General features: G+C 36.8%; 1 protein-coding gene across 6 annotated transcripts in view; it reads right to left on the bottom strand.

Moving 5' to 3' along the window:
• Window positions 1-2480: 2480 nt before the first annotated feature.
• The window catches only part of DCAF6 (DDB1 and CUL4 associated factor 6), a 91936-nt gene continuing 75155 nt past the window's right edge, over window positions 2481-19261 (bottom strand). For 3 of the 6 annotated variants that reach the window (XM_049824328.1, XM_049824327.1, XM_049824324.1), the window contains 4 exons: window positions 13976-14114; window positions 7904-8060; window positions 6295-6383; window positions 2932-3829 (listed from right to left, as the gene is read on the bottom strand). In XM_049824328.1, coding sequence (XP_049680285.1) covers window positions 3644-3829; window positions 6295-6383; window positions 7904-8060; window positions 13976-14114 — 571 coding nt within the window. In that variant the 3' untranslated portion in view covers window positions 2932-3643. The other 3 variants (XM_049824330.1, XM_049824326.1, XM_049824329.1) reach the window with 2 other exon arrangements.

Below are 19261 nucleotides of genomic sequence, written 5' to 3' on the forward strand. Positions count from 1 at the left end.
AAATTTTATTTTGCTACTACAAACTCTAGAATTATCAACATCCCTCTCCTGCCAACAGGTCCTATTATTGCATGGTTCTAGGAATTGAGACTTAGCCCATTACCTAAACGTTTATGAAAAGAGCCAATGCAAATGCTATGGCTATCTTAGTTTTAGAAAAACTGCTTGAAAAGCTTCATTGAAGTTTGAAAAAAATGTTCCAAACTTTTGCTTTTATCGAGATTCAACCCTCTTTTTAATCAATAAACCCACAGCTAAGCATCTGGAATTAAAGTTAGTATTTAGCTTTTGAATAAATAAGAAAACTTTTGGGAATAATGTGCTTATCAGGGAACTCTGAAAAACAAACATTTACAAGATTGTTGCTCTTGGTTTATATTGTATGGTCTTTGCTAGCAATTGCTACTACTAAAGCAAAAGTGGCAGAAACAGCTTTTTTATTTTTAGAAAGACAGACATCCACAGTGGTGATTTAAAAATCTCTCCAGTGAAGACAAAGGGTATCCTCTCCACATACTTACTTGAGCAATAATTTGTCTTCAAAAGGCAAAAGTCAATAACTTCCAAATAAAAAGAGTTAGGCTTCTGTAGAAACACCATAGTAATTCTTTTTGGAAGCAAATACATCTCAATTATCACCTATAGAGGACCTAACAACTGCATCAAACATTGTGTTATTCTATTTTGTTCGCAGAACTGCTCCTAGCTGTGGAAGAGGTCCACCATTGCAACAGATGCCACACAGAGCAGAAACACAGCTTTATTCCTCTTACTGCTAACAGCTGAAGTAGAGCAGACAACCCTACTTATATATACACTAAGTACACTATATATATCTACTGTATAGCTCTTTAAAATCTAATGAGTACTGTTCTTTTACAGAAATAAGGTTAATTTATATGTGACAGTAAAAATATTGCTCAGTGCAGTGCTATGAGCAGCAAGGTTTGAATAGTTCTAGACCACTGTGTTCCCCCCTTCCCAAACAGGTGTACCACAAAATCATAAAATATTCCTTTGTTTCTTGCTGGACTAAAAACGCTTGCCCAAAATGGTATGTCATGAGGAAAACCTAATGTTTTCCTCCTTCTCCAACAAGAAGGCCACTTAGTCCTTCTTGTGTCACCAGAAGAGACAAATATCTGTATCAGCCATTACTTTCACTCCATACCTTAAAAAAACCAAACAACTTACCTCGACTTCTTTTACTCTCCCTTGCTCACAGTGAACACGTTCAGAAATGGTTACCAGATTTCCATCCTCTGTTGCCCCAACCTCCTCTGGGTGTGAAGTCTCCCATTTTCCACAATGCTCCAGTGTTCCGAGACCTCTATTCTTCTCAGCACCCTCTGCTTCCAAAACCTTTTCTCCCCCACAGTTATTTTTTCCTTTCCTAAATTCACTTCACTGGATCACTTTCAAAGCTTCTATACTTTGCTCTTCCTTAGAAATTTGCTAGCTTCTTTTTTTTTAAAAAAACAAACAAACTACCAACCAAAAAACAACCACCCTGTCCATCTCCTCACACTTTTCCTCTCCCCTCATGTTATTCTCCCCTTGCCCAAGTGTATTCATTGTTGCCGCTAGCTGAGTTCTATATAATTCCCATTTCTCCTCCCTCACAAGTCTCTCTTCGTCTCCTCAGTATTAGTTTTCCCATCTCCCTCTATTTCTGTGGTTTGTATACCTTGCCCAAGTCCTTTCAGCCTGCCTGCATTGTGAATCAGGGTATCAGAATGTTGTGATAATGTTATTTAGACTTTGGTGTGCAGAATGCTTTTTGTTGATGTAAGCAAAGTTTGTGAAGATTGTGTGATGAATGTGTATTTTAATGATAACAGGGTAATGAAGCCTCCGGTAGCCTCATCCATCTGATTTAGAATTCTTCCCAGCATTCTGTAACTCCTGATGGAGCCTCTCAGCATCTGCCATCCTTGGCAAGAACAGCCATTGAGCAAAGCTGCTCTTTTCCCTGCCCCGTTTTCCTTTCTTCACTTGCTCTTCCCCATTGCCATCCAAAAATGTATGGAGGAAGGGTAGAGGCTGTTATACAGACTGAACTGCCCTCCTTCCCAAATAATTACTCCTAGGAAGTAATGCACAGGAATTTTCAAATTCATGTTCCTTTGCGCTACACTTTCTCTATTCTAAATCCAATGGAAATTAAGATATATCTGCTGTTGTTGCGAATAACGCATACTCATGGATCTATTAGTGAAACAACTATTTCACCAGCACTACAGATTCAAGCATGGAGAATGTGAAGTGGCTCTATAGTATAGTACGGCACTGATGGAGAGGCAATTTTGCATATGTATGTGTGGGTCTCAGTCACAGAGAATCCCAGTGCTCACTGTAAGAAATAACTGTAGTTGTCACTTCGCAAACATTATAAGAAAGAATGCAAATGAAGGCAGTAATGGGGTTATAGTTACAAGGTGAAAAATCAATGGTTGTGCAAAGGAAAAACACAAAACTACTTAAAACAACCAAATCTTTTAATTAGAAAGCAACAAACATGCAAACAGCAGGTATAGAAATTTATTTGAACCAACGTTTTTACTATAATGAAAGTTACTTTAAAACATTGATCCAAGCTCCCACATTTGCAGGTTAAGGAAAATATTGCACTTTGCGTCTTCTAGCACCCCTCATACATGGCAAAACATTTTAAAAACATTTTTGCTTATTTTACTTGCACACTCTCCCAAAGTCATGCACACAGTCATTCAAAAACAAAAGGTTAGGTTATCCAAAAAGCAATACCTTAGAATTGCACTAAAGCTCTGTAAGGAAAAATATAATTAATGTCTTTTACAAATTCCATTAACATCTAGGTGCTTGCACACAACTGCCAGTTACTCTTCATCTTCATTTTCATTTTCCTGACCAGATCCTTCTGATCTGTCACCTTCCAACCGGTCTGTAAGACACAGAGATTTAGTAAAGAGAAATTCTAAAGTTTTCAGGTTTTGGCAAATATTTATAGCGTACTATCTCCCTGGGCTACAACACACAGTGACTGTGGATTATGCAGTAAAAGGAAATCCATATGGACTGACAGCAGAGATTGGGTAGAAATGTTACCACAAGAAAGGAGAACAGGATAAAAGCCCTAAATGATTTCCGGGCATAAAAGTGAAATTTGTGTACAAAAAGGAGAAACCTTGTAGCTGCTGACTGGCTGTCAGCACAGGAAAGATGAATGCAAGCATAATATAAAAAAAGAGATGGTGAGTACAAGGGATTGAAACACTGTTCTGGGGAGCTAAAACTAGAATAGCTGCAGTTAGAAATCTGTATACTCCAGAAAACAGGAATCACTATCTGTCACTGTATATACAGAAAAAGTACCTTTTGATGTAAATGTTTAGAGATAGGCAAATACAGAAATGTGGGAGGGAATGTGAATGACTCCAGATCTATCACTCAATCAATGTGCACTGTCAGGTTAAGAAATACTCCACCCAGCCACAACACATATTTCTGCTGAAACTGTTGTAAAACAAGTGTTGGGCAGTTCTTCGAGTATTTACTCCAAAGAAATCATAACAAATGAAATAAAAACCAAACTAATATATTCAGTTAAGCAGTGGCAAGCCATACCACTGGGCTGGACACAGTGGCATCTCCTCCTGGCTCTCTAATTGTCATAGATCAGCGAGAGGTGAAGGAGGAGCAGCAGTTGCTGCCAGGCAGACAAGCTCTTCAGAAGTCTCTCACCTGCTCTTATATGATTCAATGAAGCCAACATTCGTAACATAAACGAAGCTGGAACAGTAATAGTGTTTCTGGTCTCTTCCAGCATTAATTCATTACGTGTTATAACCTGGAGGCAGGGAAGGGGAAAAAACAGTTATCAAAAATAAACAGAAAGTTGTACTGCATTGATATGGGTTTGTAGATAAAAAGATCCTACACAAAAGGCATTACACAGTCCAAAATTACAATAAGGGAGCAATATTTTAATAATCACTATCAAATACAGTTATACCAATTATATATGGTATAAGAAAAGTCAGACAGTGGATCCTGCCTACAGATATCTAATTGCCTATCTAAAGAATATTCTAGTAAGATCATCAGTCCACTGTCCACATGCATAGCAGATATTTAGATGAGCAACTGAGAAAAACTTTTGGAAAGTGCTGTTACAGATGGCAACAAAGTTCTAGCACCAGCACTGGCTAAGAATAAGGGAAGGAAAAGAGATGAGGTTACCCTAAATTCCTACCTTCATGCTGCTTGAAACTTTTGGAGAAAATCCAAGGAACACAAGCAATTACTCTATCCCAGTTCAGGAACATTCTTCAGGCCCATAATTCTTTCTAAACAGATCTACAACTTGCCTCTAAATTACTTGAAAGAGCCAGCTCTTACTGTCTTAGTTTCAAGGAACAAAAATTCACTAACAAATACTTTTAGCTTTTTTGCCTCCTTCCCCCCTCATGGTACTTCCTTGCCATCCTTCTTGCTTTGCTGTTAAGTTCTAATCCCACACCTTAGCTTGTCTCTCGGCTTTTAGGCCATGTTCTTTCATTATCACTAAGCATAAAAATTTCTTGAGATGGAGACAAGTTCTGACCAAGTTCTGTCCCTCCTCTCAGATCAGCTGCTTTAAGGCAGGAAAACAATGCATTTCTTTTCTCCCTGACCCTCCTTCTCAAGCCTATTCCTCTTATGAGGAACATGTTCTTGCAAATGTCTGCACTGACCTTCCTCTAGCCAAATCAAAACGCCTCTTTTCTGTCATTCTCATTTATTTACCAGGCACTTTGCACAGCTGATCACTCCCTAAAAGCAAATTGAGAAGACAGCAGGCTGCCATTTTTTCCTCTTTCACCTCCTATTTCTCTAGTGCATCATCAGTAAGACCCTTTTGACAGCCTGCTTCTGATGCTTTTTCTCTGTTCAGAGATTTGTTCCCATCCCCACTGTCTTTTCCTATTCACTAAGGTCATGGCCTGTCTTAATTTTAAATACAGTTCTATATCTATACTGAACTTTCCCCAAACACAATGCTTTTTCCCTAGACCTTCCTTTCTATTGAAAATTCAGTTTAGATAGGTTGGACACTTGCTCTAGCCAAACTTAACATGGTGAAAACTATTTTATTTCTATGAACCTCTCCTGTCCTCTACATAGGTATTTCAATACAGGGATTAAATTAAAAAAAAAACAAGAAACATGTACAATTACAAACCACACTGTGATCAAATTTCCTGAAAGTTCTACATTTTTTATTAAAGAAAAAATAATTAGATCTCTAAATAATTTATTATTAAGTGACAAAAGTATCAGTACAATAATTACTTTTAGCACATGTTTACTTTTAGCAATATTTCTAACCCCCAAAGGCTCCAAAACACATCATAGGGTAAAACTATCATACAATATAAAAAGAAGCATCACTTCACAAATGTTACTACTGCTAAAATAATGGGAAAGGTTCAAAACTCACAAGTGGATGGTTTGGTTTTTTTTCAGGGGGAACAGGGGGTGATGGGTAAGGGTTGTGGGTTTCTGGGTTTTTTAAATATATATAGTACTAACACAGAGAAATAATAATTTTTTTAAAAGTCTACTATATCCCTGCTGTCCAAGAGATTGCACAAAAAAACCCTCAAACCACCTCACAACCAAATTTGTTCTAATATATTAGAAGAAAAACATATAACATTTTAATAAATTATGTAAATCACTAAAATATGATTATTCAGCAGTCAGCTATATGATCATCATAGGCCAGTTGCTATGTACATTGTTATTGCTTTGAGGGTATGAAAACAATGTGTTACATAAACTTACATACAGACTTTTATAACTGATTGGGCTTGCAATGTTTGCTTTATTCCATGAAGTTCCCAATTTGCAATCTTAACCTTAACTCCCTTTTATGCCACAGAGTATTTAATAGGATTGATTTTTGCACTCTCTATTCTTCTGTATATCATTGTATTTCCTTCAGTTAATTTATTTGTTTAAAGAGGGATACTACCTTCATTTATTTAGTCCTGTCAGTTTTCCTTCTATATCCGTTCGCACTTTTTCCAACTTTTCATGTACATGATACCTGATCATATCTTATAATTTCTAGGAGAGTTTATGAATAAAAAGTGCCTCTGTGTGCTGCCAATGATATGGAAGTTAGCTATTATAAAGTGCAGGTTTTTATTTGTAGTTCAGTTATTGAACATTAAATAACTGTTAATTCAGTATCAGTAATTTGCACTAAAGGCTTTTATAGAATTGGAAGCTGCAACATTACTGTGAAAATGGAAGAAAGGCTCTTACCTCATCTGCAAGTTTTCTGTTAAAAATCTTGGATTCTTCCAATGGCGACCAAATTTTTATATCATAATCAATACCCGAAGAGGCCAGAACTAGAAGTAAGTAATAGTAATTTTAAATTAAATGTGTTACGTCTTTACCAGTATTTTCTCCACTTAACTGGAGTTGAAGAAAAATGCTTCCCTTGAAGCATTTACTTGTAAATGTCAGTTCTCATGCTGGACATACAGCTATATAATTACTGTCTCCATATGAGATCTGAGCTAATATATATATATGAAGAAAATACATGCAAACATCAAGACCCTCCTTTTTTAAATAAAAAAAGGCACCAGAATATACATAAGATAGGAGCAGAAAGTAAGAACCAACCCAGACACTACTAATATATTTCTGCTGATAGTCTGGTAAGTATGCGCATTAATAACAAAGCCTTAGGATTTGTAGACCCAGATACAAAGCAGAAGCAAGATAATTTCAAAGGTATTTTTACATTCGATAATTTCAGTGTATTTCATGTAAATTTATTTGTTATTTAAATATAAAGCAGCAACACTTGTTAAAATATGGAAAACAAGAAGTTGCAGAACATCCTCTAGATCATCGCATAAAACATGTATGGGAATAAAAATTGCATAGAAAGATCTCAGTAGCTAGAAAACGGTACAAGATTAACTATCCTATGAGGAGGGTGACCTCTTCATTTCATTTTCAGCATGTGACAGGGAGGCAGTCGCACTCCATCAAGAAATCAGTAAAGGTACAGAGCGTTTTGAAAGGTGCTTCCAAAAGAAGTGTCCAACCTAGCCACACACTCCAACATTTACAGGAACACAGTTTCAATTAAGCATTTAAAAGTTGAAGGCTTATCCAGTGTGGGGCAGTATTCCATGTTTCCACAAACTGTCTGAAAACCCCCCAGCCTCTTCTGGTATTATTATAACAACTTTATTTGCTTATTTATTTACAGCAGACTGTTACTCTACAGCCATGTAAGCTATGAAAAAAGAAATAACACAAATACTTTCTTTGACTATGTCAGAAGCTGTGGAATGGTTCAGATTTTCCATCTACACGTCAGACGACATACGATTCCTTCTACTACTTTGGTCCATCTTTTCTATAAGTATTTTCCCCTAAATACAAATTAATAGAATTTCTATGAATTTTATTCATCTAATCTCACAAAGACAGTGAGACTGAGACACCCACTTCACTCAATTTTTTTAACAGAGCCAAGTAGAGAGCAGATTCCAATATCAACTCCCAAAGCGTTGCTGGCATTTCAGTGACCCCATATTTCCCTCATTAGTGTCACGGAAAACATTTAATGTATTGAGGGGAGCAAGAGATGGAGATTCTTCTTACTATATCTTAACTTCCTATAAATACTACGTCAGTAATGTTTTCATTCCAAGATCTTATTGACTAAGGAGGGTCATTAGTAAAAGACAAAATTAAATGCAGTATTATCTAATTTACAGGGGAAAAAGTGAACAATAGTTCATTAATCATTACAATGCTCTATTGAGCAAAGAATTTAAGATTGAGCTTTAAAATGCTTTACTACAGATAACCTGAACATGCAGACTGTGAAAAATTATCATCTTACTTGGGTCAAATGGATGAGGCTGAAGACAGTTCACCACATGATTATCAGCTTCCAGAAGCATGAGATGTTCAGCAGTATGTCGGTCCCATATAAAAATATGGCCACAGTCTGAACCACTCATGACAAAGTTAGATCCCCAAAAATTGGCTTCCTTTATCTGCAGTAGAAACAAAAATAACACTTACTTTATAAGACTAGCTTGGAAAGCAATCAAAGAGTATACTCCTGTTTCTGCAGTAACACTGCCTCTGAAGTAAGAGCTCTGCAAATGCAGAAACAATATTTAAGAAAATTTAAAGAAAACATGTAAAGAAAAACGATCAAAAAAAAGAAAATTAAGGAGGTTAAAGATCTCCAGAGCAAAGTGGCTGCTAATAGAAAAAAAGGAGAGGCATTGGGGCAGACTGAGCAGTCTGGAAATAAATGACAGGAGATTTGTCACTTTCCAAAGTGATGAGAATGATACTGGAGACAGGGGTATGTGAAACAGTTTTTGGGAAGAGTCTGGAAAATTAAAGTGAGTGACAGGCTAATCCCTGGTGGGGATTTTCCATTTACACAGGAAGGGGAGATGAGACAGAGGCTTATGAAAACTGGGAGGTGGGAATTAACTGGGTCTGACAGATAAGAAAAGAGTCATGAAATCAAACTTTGGAATTTTTTCTCCTCCTCTATAATCAATCAGATAAGAACTAAGACTTCTCAGTCCAAGGCCAAAATTAAAGTTATAAGCCACTGAACAAGGAAGGCATCCAGGCAGAAGTGACCCTTCAGCTTCAGCTATTACAGTAATAGTAGATAAAAGTAGAAGCATCTCTCCCTGCAACTGGAACCAATATCATCACAGTTTTCTTGACACAGCAATGATGCATTCTATTCTATTTGGTTGTTCCTATCAGTACTTTGTTGAGGTATCCAAGCACCTGGGCAAAATGTTTGAAGTGATATGGCTAACATTTGTCACGTATGGGTAGCGTGCCCATGCTATCAGCAAAGAGTATGTGTAATGCATGGACTATTGATTATTTTTTTAAATTTTTTTTAAACACACACGTTGCTGCGTATAAGTTTAGAGAGCAAGGTAAAACCTATCTTGCAAAGGCAGCGAGTTGTTTGAGGGCCTACTGTTCACACTGAAGGTCATTCTAGCATCTTGGGCCAGTTTATGGCATTTTACTTTGCACTGACTAGACTAGCATCACACAAATTATATTAATTTTTAAATCACTTATCAGAAGTTATAATTGGATGATATTCGGTTTTGGCCAACAGCTAACTCCCTTGTAACATTATCAATAACACAGCAGTTTGACCCTGGATTATAATTAAAACATTCAAGGAAGACTTCTCCGATTTGAGAACTGTACACTTGAAGGAGGAAATTCTATACTCTGAGAATAACACGGTAATAATTTTTACTTGAAAGGTGCACAAATTACTGAAGGATTTTTCATAAACCATAAAAGATGGGAGGAAATTCACAAACATAACAATGTGAGTTAAAGTGTGCACATCTGTTTGTGAGTGAACACAACTGGGCTGGACATGCCATTGACTGAAGGGTACTGCAGAAAGATCCAAGGTCCTTGAGAAGGCTTCCAGAAAACCAGCCACTTCTCACTGCAACTGTATGTTTTGTTGCAGTGCCTCACAGTCAGTGAAGTGACGCAGACAGCGTGCACTTGGGCTTTCCCCTTCTGGCAGCTTCTCCAGGAAGCTCCGACAGCACTGCGGGAGGCTGACAGAAGGCTTCCTTTGGAGCAGGGAGACCATCTCAGTGGAGATGGCCAAGGCCTCCTGTCGCATTCTGCCTTTCGTCCCCTGCCATCAGCGCACAGCCTTCGCTCCATCTGATGAAGAGAGGAACATCATCGTCCTCGGGGTAAAAGGAAAAGGGGGGTTTTAGGGAACAGTATGTTGATGCTCTAGGCCAGTATACTATATAATGGTTGATTATGTCACCTATTTCCCTTTCCTGCTGTGAAGAGCTATAATTCACCAGGTATTTAAACCTACCGTCTTAAGCTCCGTAAATAATCGTGATCTCAACAGCACTGTCGTTCTGGATACGTGTTTGCTAACAATGCTAACAATGCTGTGAACACTTTTTTTAATGAAGTGGCCATCTCTGCCCTCAAAACGGCTAGACTGTCTTGTCCCTGATTCTGAGAATTAAAGAAAATAGCAGATATAGTCAACGACAAGATAGCTAACTTGACACGTACTTGACTTGGAAAAGTCTTTGGAAGACAAATGAGCCGATAAATTTGAACTTTTTTCTCCTCTTCATTCCCATCCTTCTCCCCAACACATGATATTGTCATAGCATTATAAGAGTATTGTATTATCTGATAATCATTTATACATATTAGTTATATTTTTTATGGATTAATATATTTATTATTTATACTAGACTATACTGGTTTTATTTCTTAAATGTTATTTATAAATAATTACTTGTGTAGTAAATGCTGGATTATTTATTAACTGTGTATTTACAAATTCAGTGGGAAAACCCAGACTCCCTGAGTGTTTCATAGATCTGCAACCTCATGAGTTTTGGAACTGAAGGCAGCTGAAGCGGTCTGTCCTATGAAACAGAGTACCATTACAATGTAAATGATCATGTAAATGACAGAGAAGTTGCAGGCCAGGAAAAAAGTGGCAATAGTATCAGATATCCATTTCCTTGAAATATAATGTTGATATTATTCTACACCTGTTACATTCAAGATACTCTTATGATTACAGCCTGAAAGAATGTGGCTTATTCAATTTCCGAGCCAAAAAAAGCCACCCTAGAATATTTTTTTTCAAGAAGCAACTATTAGGTTTGTTAAATGTAGAATAATAGTTCCATGCCAAGGCTTCTCCTGCCCTCCGTTCCTGAAAAGATATAACCCAAACGAAGCCAAGCAATTAGTCTGAGCAAACAAGAATGGGTCACTTCCTTCACAAATGATTAGAACCTTCTTCAGAAGTCACTTTTGATTTTAGAGTAGGACATCAAAATAACCATTGTTAAACTACTGAAAATAGGAACAGGCTAGGCAGCAGTATCTTTCTCCATTATTGTCCTACGTCATCTACAGGGTGAGAGGCTAGGTGGGTTGGCAGAGGGAGGAGGGACGTTCCTTTGAGAACAGTCCAAACCCAATCACAAGATGTGAACTGAAAGCTCCACAATAGTCTGATGTTTGTTCTAGAGAAAAAAAGTCTGAAAGTTAAAAATGAAATCCTACACGCAAGATTATACTGTGAACAGTTACCAGTACCTCTTATGAATTCTTTAAATTGACATACACTGGGCAAAAGAGATACCTATGTACACAGAAGTTTCCTGTGCAGCAGCTGTCAGAGTTCACACAGATGGTGTCCAATGTTTGGTGTTTAGCATAAAATATTTTCCTAATTTTTGGCATTTGAGAATATCTCCAGCATAAAGGACAGAATTTCCAAGTTTGAGGCCATTTACACAGAATCCTATTACAGAATTATTTTCCAAGTAACACATCGTACTAAAGCGCTAAAGAGGACAGTGCCTGCATCCTTATCTTTCTTTTTGCATAGTTTTCTCAGAAAATGCACTGGTGAAAAGGACAGAGACATTGTCTTGCTCTGTGCTTTGTCCCAGCTACCTTGATTTAAAAATCACCATGATAAAGAATGTAAGCCAAACCCTTACTGCTGTTAGGAATATGTACTTTATTTCCAGCATGAGTATGTCCAGTTTTAAATTTCAGGCTTGCTAGTTCTTTGCCTATAGAATATATACCAATGATTGCAGTCAGTGCAATGAAGTCATCCTGATGTCTAAAAATAAGCCAGAGAAACTGCATTCCTGGATTCTGTACTGAAAGACGTGTTTCCAAAATATTCACCATTCGGCAGCTTTTGTCTTGTAGCTCCTCTTAATACATATTTTTCATTATCTTGTTAGAAGTACATCTAAATTACCTCCAATAATAAATAACTTTATATTTAATTCTCAATTATGACTTCTTCCTGCTTCCTTTGTATTCTCTTAACTGCTGATTTTACATTTCTAATATTCATAAAACCTAATTTTAGCACCACATAAATTAATAGCATTGAAATTCCTATTTAAAAATTTTGTTTTCAAACTCATATACACAGTTGCTTCTACTGTACCCATACACAACTTATCCCATTTACTAGTCACACACAGGTGTTCTACTGAAGAAAAGGGGGACTCGTGATTAAGGGCGAATGGAATAGAGGAAGAACAGCATACCTAAGAAAAGAAGTAAGACTAGGACTGGATGGACAAATAGTGAGGAAGAGACAGTAGAGACAAAGAACTGAAGGCACATGGCAAAAGACAAATTTTGAAGAAAAAGAAAGGGAGTTTGGGCTCACAGGAGCATTTTTTTCCTCCAAGACCTAAAGAGAAACAGGAAATCCCAGCCCCCACCATTCCACTACCATCACACCCCTTGCTGCCATACTTTCAGGTCTGTTTCACGAAAAACCAGTAATACCTAGGACTCTAATGACATCATTCGAGTGCTTACATGGCAGGGATCTATGTGATGAACATAAAAACATTCCAACCCTGCCAATGGTGCAACCAAACATCAATATAATGCTACTTATCTTTTGCTTTCTAACAATATAAGAATTACATTTAAAATATGCTTATTAAAAAAATTGTACGATTGCCAAATTAAGATGTCAAAAGTAAGGAAGTACCAGAATTATTCAAGTTGCCTGCATAACCTTAATTCATTCTCCTTTTTGATATATATGTGTGTATTAAAATAGTTCATGTTCGTGTAATTGACAAGACAACTTTATCCCTGGGCTGCTCAGGTGTGTAGGAAACAAGAACTCTAAGCTGTCTCCTTCACAAACTTAAAAGAGAAATACCATCAGCCCTTGCCTTGCGGGAAAGAGGGTATCGATCAAAAAAATTAATTAAAACAAAGTTTGCTACCATAGAAACCAACAGGGAAAATTATATTGTCTTTCATTGTGTGCATTACTTGTCATAGGTGCTCATATGAAACAAAAGCAAAAACACAAACATATATCCCAAAGAAACCAAACACAAAATTCATGAAATAATCTGTATAACAACACACATGCAAATGGAGACTGAATTAAGACCACTCAGGCAAGCTTAATTTTAACGTCTCTTAACTACAAAGTGCTTGATGCTATGACTTTTAAACTAATGGGGTTTTGAGCAATTAAAATTAATTTCCGAAATACAGTGCAAAACTCCTTGTCATTAATCAAAGCTTATTCTAAACCTTGTTGCTCATGTAGACTGAAATACGCATTTACTGAAGCATTTTCCCCTGTGTAATCAAAGCCCTTCACACAAACTCTAGAAAATTGCTTTTGGAGGTAGAGGGACTATTTCTCCGCAAAATAACACCCGAGCTACTTCTACAAAATACCACCTAATACTCAGAACTTCACATCTTCAAAATAACATAAAAAGTGAAAAAAGAAATAGGAAGGAAACCAGCATTTGTTTCTCATGCACCACTGCTTTACAAACACAGTAACTGCATTTTTCTTAAAATACAGTATTCTGTATGAAAGAGTATCTAGTAGATAGATTACGATTTAATAACTATTAAGCATTATTTCCTCTTTTTTAATTCAGTGATGTCAAGGCTCTTAAAAATTATGATTTAATCCGCACTTTCCCTTCCAAGCTGTTCAAAATTATTATTTAATCTTTAAAGAGCTTGGAAGGGAAAGTGAGTATTAAATCATAATTTTGAAGGTAGGCACATTTTATACTAAAGCTGACAGACAAAATGAAAAAGAAGTTAAGAAAAATACCCAAGATTTCAAAGGAAGTTAAGGGAAGAGAGAGTCTTAAACTCAAGAAAACTTAAATGCCTAGCATGGTGACACAAGAGTCACACTAATTTTAATTTTCATTTAGAGCAAATTACATGGCTTCCAACCAAATATACAAGAAAAAGTGCTTACAATACATTACAATATCCATTTTGGCAAGCATATCAATGTGGCAGCTACACTGACTCAGTCCATAAAATCTCTACCGTTCCCAAAACAAAGAGTTTGTACCATTGTTCGGGAGTTCCGATGACCTTTATAAACCATCTTTATTAAAGGACGTCTAATATTCAGCGTTTCCAGTTCTTCCATTTCTTTTCTTTCTTTCCTCCTTCTGAAGAGCTCCTGAATGCGGGCAACAGCAGATCGTCTATAAATTGCAGACAAAGAGAACACTACTGAGAGTCCATCTCTAAACACTGAAATGGGCTATCAAAAAAGGACTATAAAATAATAATTAGGCACTCAAACACACTCTCCATAAGTTGAGAACAGACATCAACATTATCCCAAATGTAAAGTTCCAGACTTTAATTTTTCCAACCTGGCTTAGAACAAGAATAGCATGCAAGACAGTGGAATGTCAAGTGATGCAACATCTTATTCCTCTCTGAAGAGTAAGCTTCAGCTGTTGGCAAAATTCACATGCTATTTCATTCTTCGGTGCTAGAGATATCCTCCACCCATAATGAGGTAGCAAAATTCTGAAGTAAAAAAATCTATGCCAAACCAGAAGTTTTTTAAAATTTAAGAAATTAAGGATCTATTGCACTTCCAGTGTGATTTGGTTTCCCCCCAGAATTCCATTAAATGTATTGTTCTTCACTATTTCTGTATGACAAGACTCAAGATTTAGACAGCTTTAAAAAAATCCCTACTAAGGCAAGAGATGATTTAAGATCAATTATTGTAGCAACTATCCCATATATTAGCAGTGAGGGATACAGCAGAAGATTTCCTAGAATAACAGAAAAATTAACTAAATTATGTATTTTGTTTTATAAATGTTTAATTCCATGAATCTACTTTTGATTAATCTGTGTAAAGACCCTGGTGCCAAATTCTTCCTGTTTAGTTCTAGGCTTAGGCTTGCAGATCTCTGTAATTCCAAACTGTCACATCGCAGCACCTGCACCTAACTCTTTTTCTTCTTTTATTCCATGATATTAGCTTTGAGGTCCTGAACACAGTCCGAGGAGAATGTCACTCTCAAGAAGGAGTAGGTACAGATTTTAGCAGAATGCAAGCAGTCAAATTATTACAGGAATTTATGTGATCCTGAAAAGTAAAGTAAACTGAGCCAGAACTGAATATATTTGCAACCTCTGTACACTGCTACCAGAAAGCTAGTAACCTGAATTTTTCCACAAGTAATGTGGTATGGTGTTTTAGTCACTGATCCTGGAGACTCCTGTGACAAGTCCTCTTTTCCAGAAAAAAACCCACCAGGTCTCATAACTAATTGTCTCGGCCAGTGGTCTGCTTAGATTTTTGTTTCGTATTTGTCATAGGAGAAAGTTGGACCAAAAAAATTAAGGTAAAATGTTATCCTACAGCTAGGCAAAAAAGGAAAATGAATGCAAGTAATGTAATTAATACAGATTTAAAACAAAACAAAACCCAAACCAAAACAAACCACAAACTCATAGTAAGACAGATGATCTAATACAGCTAAGCTTTTAAAAGGTATTTTTAAAAAATATTTTAATACTTATTTTTTTATAGAAACTAGAAGAGATTTGTAAGCACTAGCCAATAGATTCACTTAACAGTGGACTATTACAATACATTTCTTAAAAGTTTGTCTAGAAAACAACCCCAGAGAAAATAGACTACTACTACTACTTCCTTTGTGAGAGTTTTCTATCCCCCCAAAATCTTGTATCTAGGCAATTTTCTAGGTCATCATTCTTATACTACACTAAATAAATATACTGTATTTTTAGTTAGTCCTTATAATACACTGGAGTCTCAACTTTAATCTTCAACAGATTTAAGAAGAGGGTTCTTCACAAAGTCTTCTGTCCTGGTTTCAGCTGGGATAGAATTAACTGTCTTCCTAGTAGCTGGTACAGTGCTGTGTTTTGGGTTCAGTATGAGAAGAATGTTGATAACACACTGGTGTTTTCAGTTGTTGCTCAGTAGTGTTTAGTCTCAAGTCAAGGATTCTTCAGCTTCTCAAGCCCAGCCAGGGCACAAGAAGTTGGCACAGGACACAACCAGGGCACCTGACCCAAACTGGCCAACGGGGTATTCCATGCCATGGGACGTCACACCTAGTATAGGAACTGGGAGGTGGGGGCAGGGAATCGCCGCTTGGCGACTAACTGGGTGTCGATCAGCAGGTGGTGAGCTATTGCCCTGCGCATCTTTTGTACATTCCAATCCTTTTATTACTACTGTTGTCATTTTATTAGTGTTATCGTTATTAGTTTCTTCTTTTCTGTTCTATTAAACCGTTCTTATCTCAACCCAGGAGTTTTACTTCTTTTTTCCCCCCGATTTTCTCCCCCATCCCACTGGATGGGGGGGAGCGAGTGAGCGGCTGCGTGGTGCTTAGTTGCTGGCTGGGGTTAAACCACAACATCTTCATACAACGCAGGAAAAAAAAAGAAGCCTATGTTCTTTATCTACTGTGCTTTAAAGATCTCAGAATTAATTCTTCTCACCAGTTTACTTCTATATGAAGGAAAAAGAAGGGTGGCATGTATATGATAGGCTACATAAAACACTTCCAGAAACTTTAAACAATTATTTGTACATATTTGGTTTTGTCCTCGGTTTTTTAAAAGGTGGGTTTTTGTGCGAGAAGGTAAAAGCAAGAATCATGTAATAACAACTACTCTGCTACCAACCCTACCAGTGATCACACAGCTTTGGAAACAGCACACACAACTCATCAGCACAGGAAGACCCTTTTGGTTTCAGAAGCATGCCTGCTAGCCTCACAGCTATCACTTACTATGATTGCTATTTGTATTTGTCATGTATTTATCCACATTAATTAATAAAAGAAGTGCAGTGAAAAAGCTGAGACGTTAAACATCATTAGGATTGACAAAGTAGTAGACTTGTCTAGCTCGTTCAGAAAGGTTACTTGCTAGATAGCATTAACAAGTCTTGGGATTAGAAGATGATATTAAAGTAACTAACTGGTAACCCAAAGTAGTTTCTTGCATAATTTTTCATCCTAGCATCTCTAGAAAAAATTTATCTCCTCCTCTAAATTGCCCTAGGCTTGAATTCAGGCATTACAAAAAAACCTCAAGACTATGCACCAGTCAGAAACATGCATTTTTAAACGAAAGCAGAAGCATGGAAGCAGCTTTTCATGGAAACACTGTCTTTCAACTAAATTAATTTCTTAGTTTAAAATCTGGTTTGGGGTCTTATTTTAAAAGGCATGAATGGATTGATATTTAGTTGTCTTGTAAAGTCGATGATTACCTTCAACAGGGAGAATTCAGCCAAGCACGTAACTGATACTATTATCAGGCACTCTAGTAACATACTGCTAAAAGCAGGAATCTGGCAGAGGCAAGTCTTCTCCAGAAAAGATAAATATGAGTCCAATCTAATGATATTTCAGAACAAAGAACATTTACAGGGAAAAAGATTCTCTCAGAAGTACTACTTTTCCATAACTACAGATTTTCAATATATTTTTAAAGTCACACAAAGAAAAAAGTAGCCTAATCACTTGGAGCATCATCAGATACAGAAGCCCACTGTGCAGTTTGTACTGTTCTGGAGTTCAGCCTAAGCGAAGCCTGACTGTGAGCCGCTGCTTCCCTTCCAAACTGTGCACTCTTCCAAGCACGTCAGATAATGAAATTCATACACATTGTGTTGGCACTCCTCAAGCAACTCCATCAATTGATACAGTTGTATTATGTATTCACATTTAGGCATCAAATAATGAAGATATCTCTAAAATGTTGGATATAGATTAATGTTATTAATTTTATGGTAGAGAAAATGTTAGGTCTTCTAAAGCCAATGAAACTGTTTTAGTTATGCCCTTATACTGTAGGTTGTGCTCTGACCTCAGAATAACTCAGTACTACTGTCTGGTCTTCAGGTATAATGCCTTCTTAAGTGTGTTTTGCCAAATTTTGTGGTACCTTAGTGCAATATTTTACAAAAAAGTTGGTGTGTGTAGTCTTAGTAAGATTGAGCACAAGATGATGTATGGTACTTTCACTACTTCAGTGAAGTGTGCCTTGTGGAAAGATAGTTTTTAAATATTACTTCCAAAAGTAAGAATATAGACATGAACCAGTGCACAACTTTTCCCCTTATGATCAGCCAGGTTTGAAGTCTTCAGAATCAATTGTTGTAAACATCAATTATCAAAAGCCCACTTAAATTAAGCCCTAGATGAGTGGAATAGGGATTCAGAAGTGAAGCCATTATATTCTTTCAATTAAACATAGGTTTAAAAGGAAAAAACCCCAAACCACGAAAACCCTGTGATGCAGACTGATCCACAGCTATGTATTATATGTAGAGAGAAATAGAAAAGATGTAAACATGTAAAATAAGCCTTAAAAAAAGACACATAGGGCATTTTCTGTACTTTTAAAAATTTTGAAGTGTAATAATGAATTTTTTTTTAAGCTGAATGTATGCAAGTTGCACAATTAAGTAACTAGTTTGTTTCTTAAAGCACAATATGTCACACATTGCTATTTAAAACAAAGTTTTTTCAGAGCTGCAGACCTCAGTTCCCAATCTATGTTACCCAACAATTTCTGGCTAACCAGCCCTGCATGTTTTAAAACAGCTATGGTCATATACTAGAGTTAGAAGAGAGAAAGTCAAAATTAATTATATGCTTTTCAAAAGAGGGAAAACAGAACAATTATCCATCAACTGAATCTGTAAACAATCTACAGGAATTCTGCTACAAACTTTGTTCCACTAGAGGTCCAGATGTAGTAGCTGCCATAAAATTAATCTGGTATCCTAGATAACCCTGCTTCTTTCAAACACCATTACTGCAGACCGATCGTGTCCTGAACTAGGCTGCAGCAGCTGGCTCACATGTATATGCTTCCTTTTTTCCATCCCTCTTGTCTCAGCTCTGTATTGAGTATTGAGCTCAGTACTGACTCCTCCAGTATTAAGTATTTTTGTCACTTCCGTAAGTTTCCAAATTTACTTACACGCAGAAAAACATTGCCTCTTTTGCCAAGTACCAGAAACCCTGGTTCTTTCTCTTCTGTTCTTTCAAGTTAAGATATTATTTTTCTTCCCTCTTGTTGCCATCTCTTATCTGAGCTATTTTCCCTACCCAAAACAACTGCAGGGAACCTAAAGCTTATAACCATTTAGAACCTCTTTCTCTGATGCCTTATGGTCATTTCTTCGTTAACCATGTAGAGGAATCCACCTGCCAGCTACCATGCTCCTGCCCAAGAATTCCAACTGCGTGTCTTAACAAGCTGGCTATCACCACCAAAGTCAAATCCAGCTCAGGGAGGTGTCTAATTAGTAAGCCATTGTACTGGTCTT

This window comes from Accipiter gentilis, chromosome 21, assembly GCF_929443795.1.
Source record: "Accipiter gentilis chromosome 21, bAccGen1.1, whole genome shotgun sequence".
NCBI lineage: Eukaryota > Metazoa > Chordata > Aves > Accipitriformes > Accipitridae > Astur > Astur gentilis.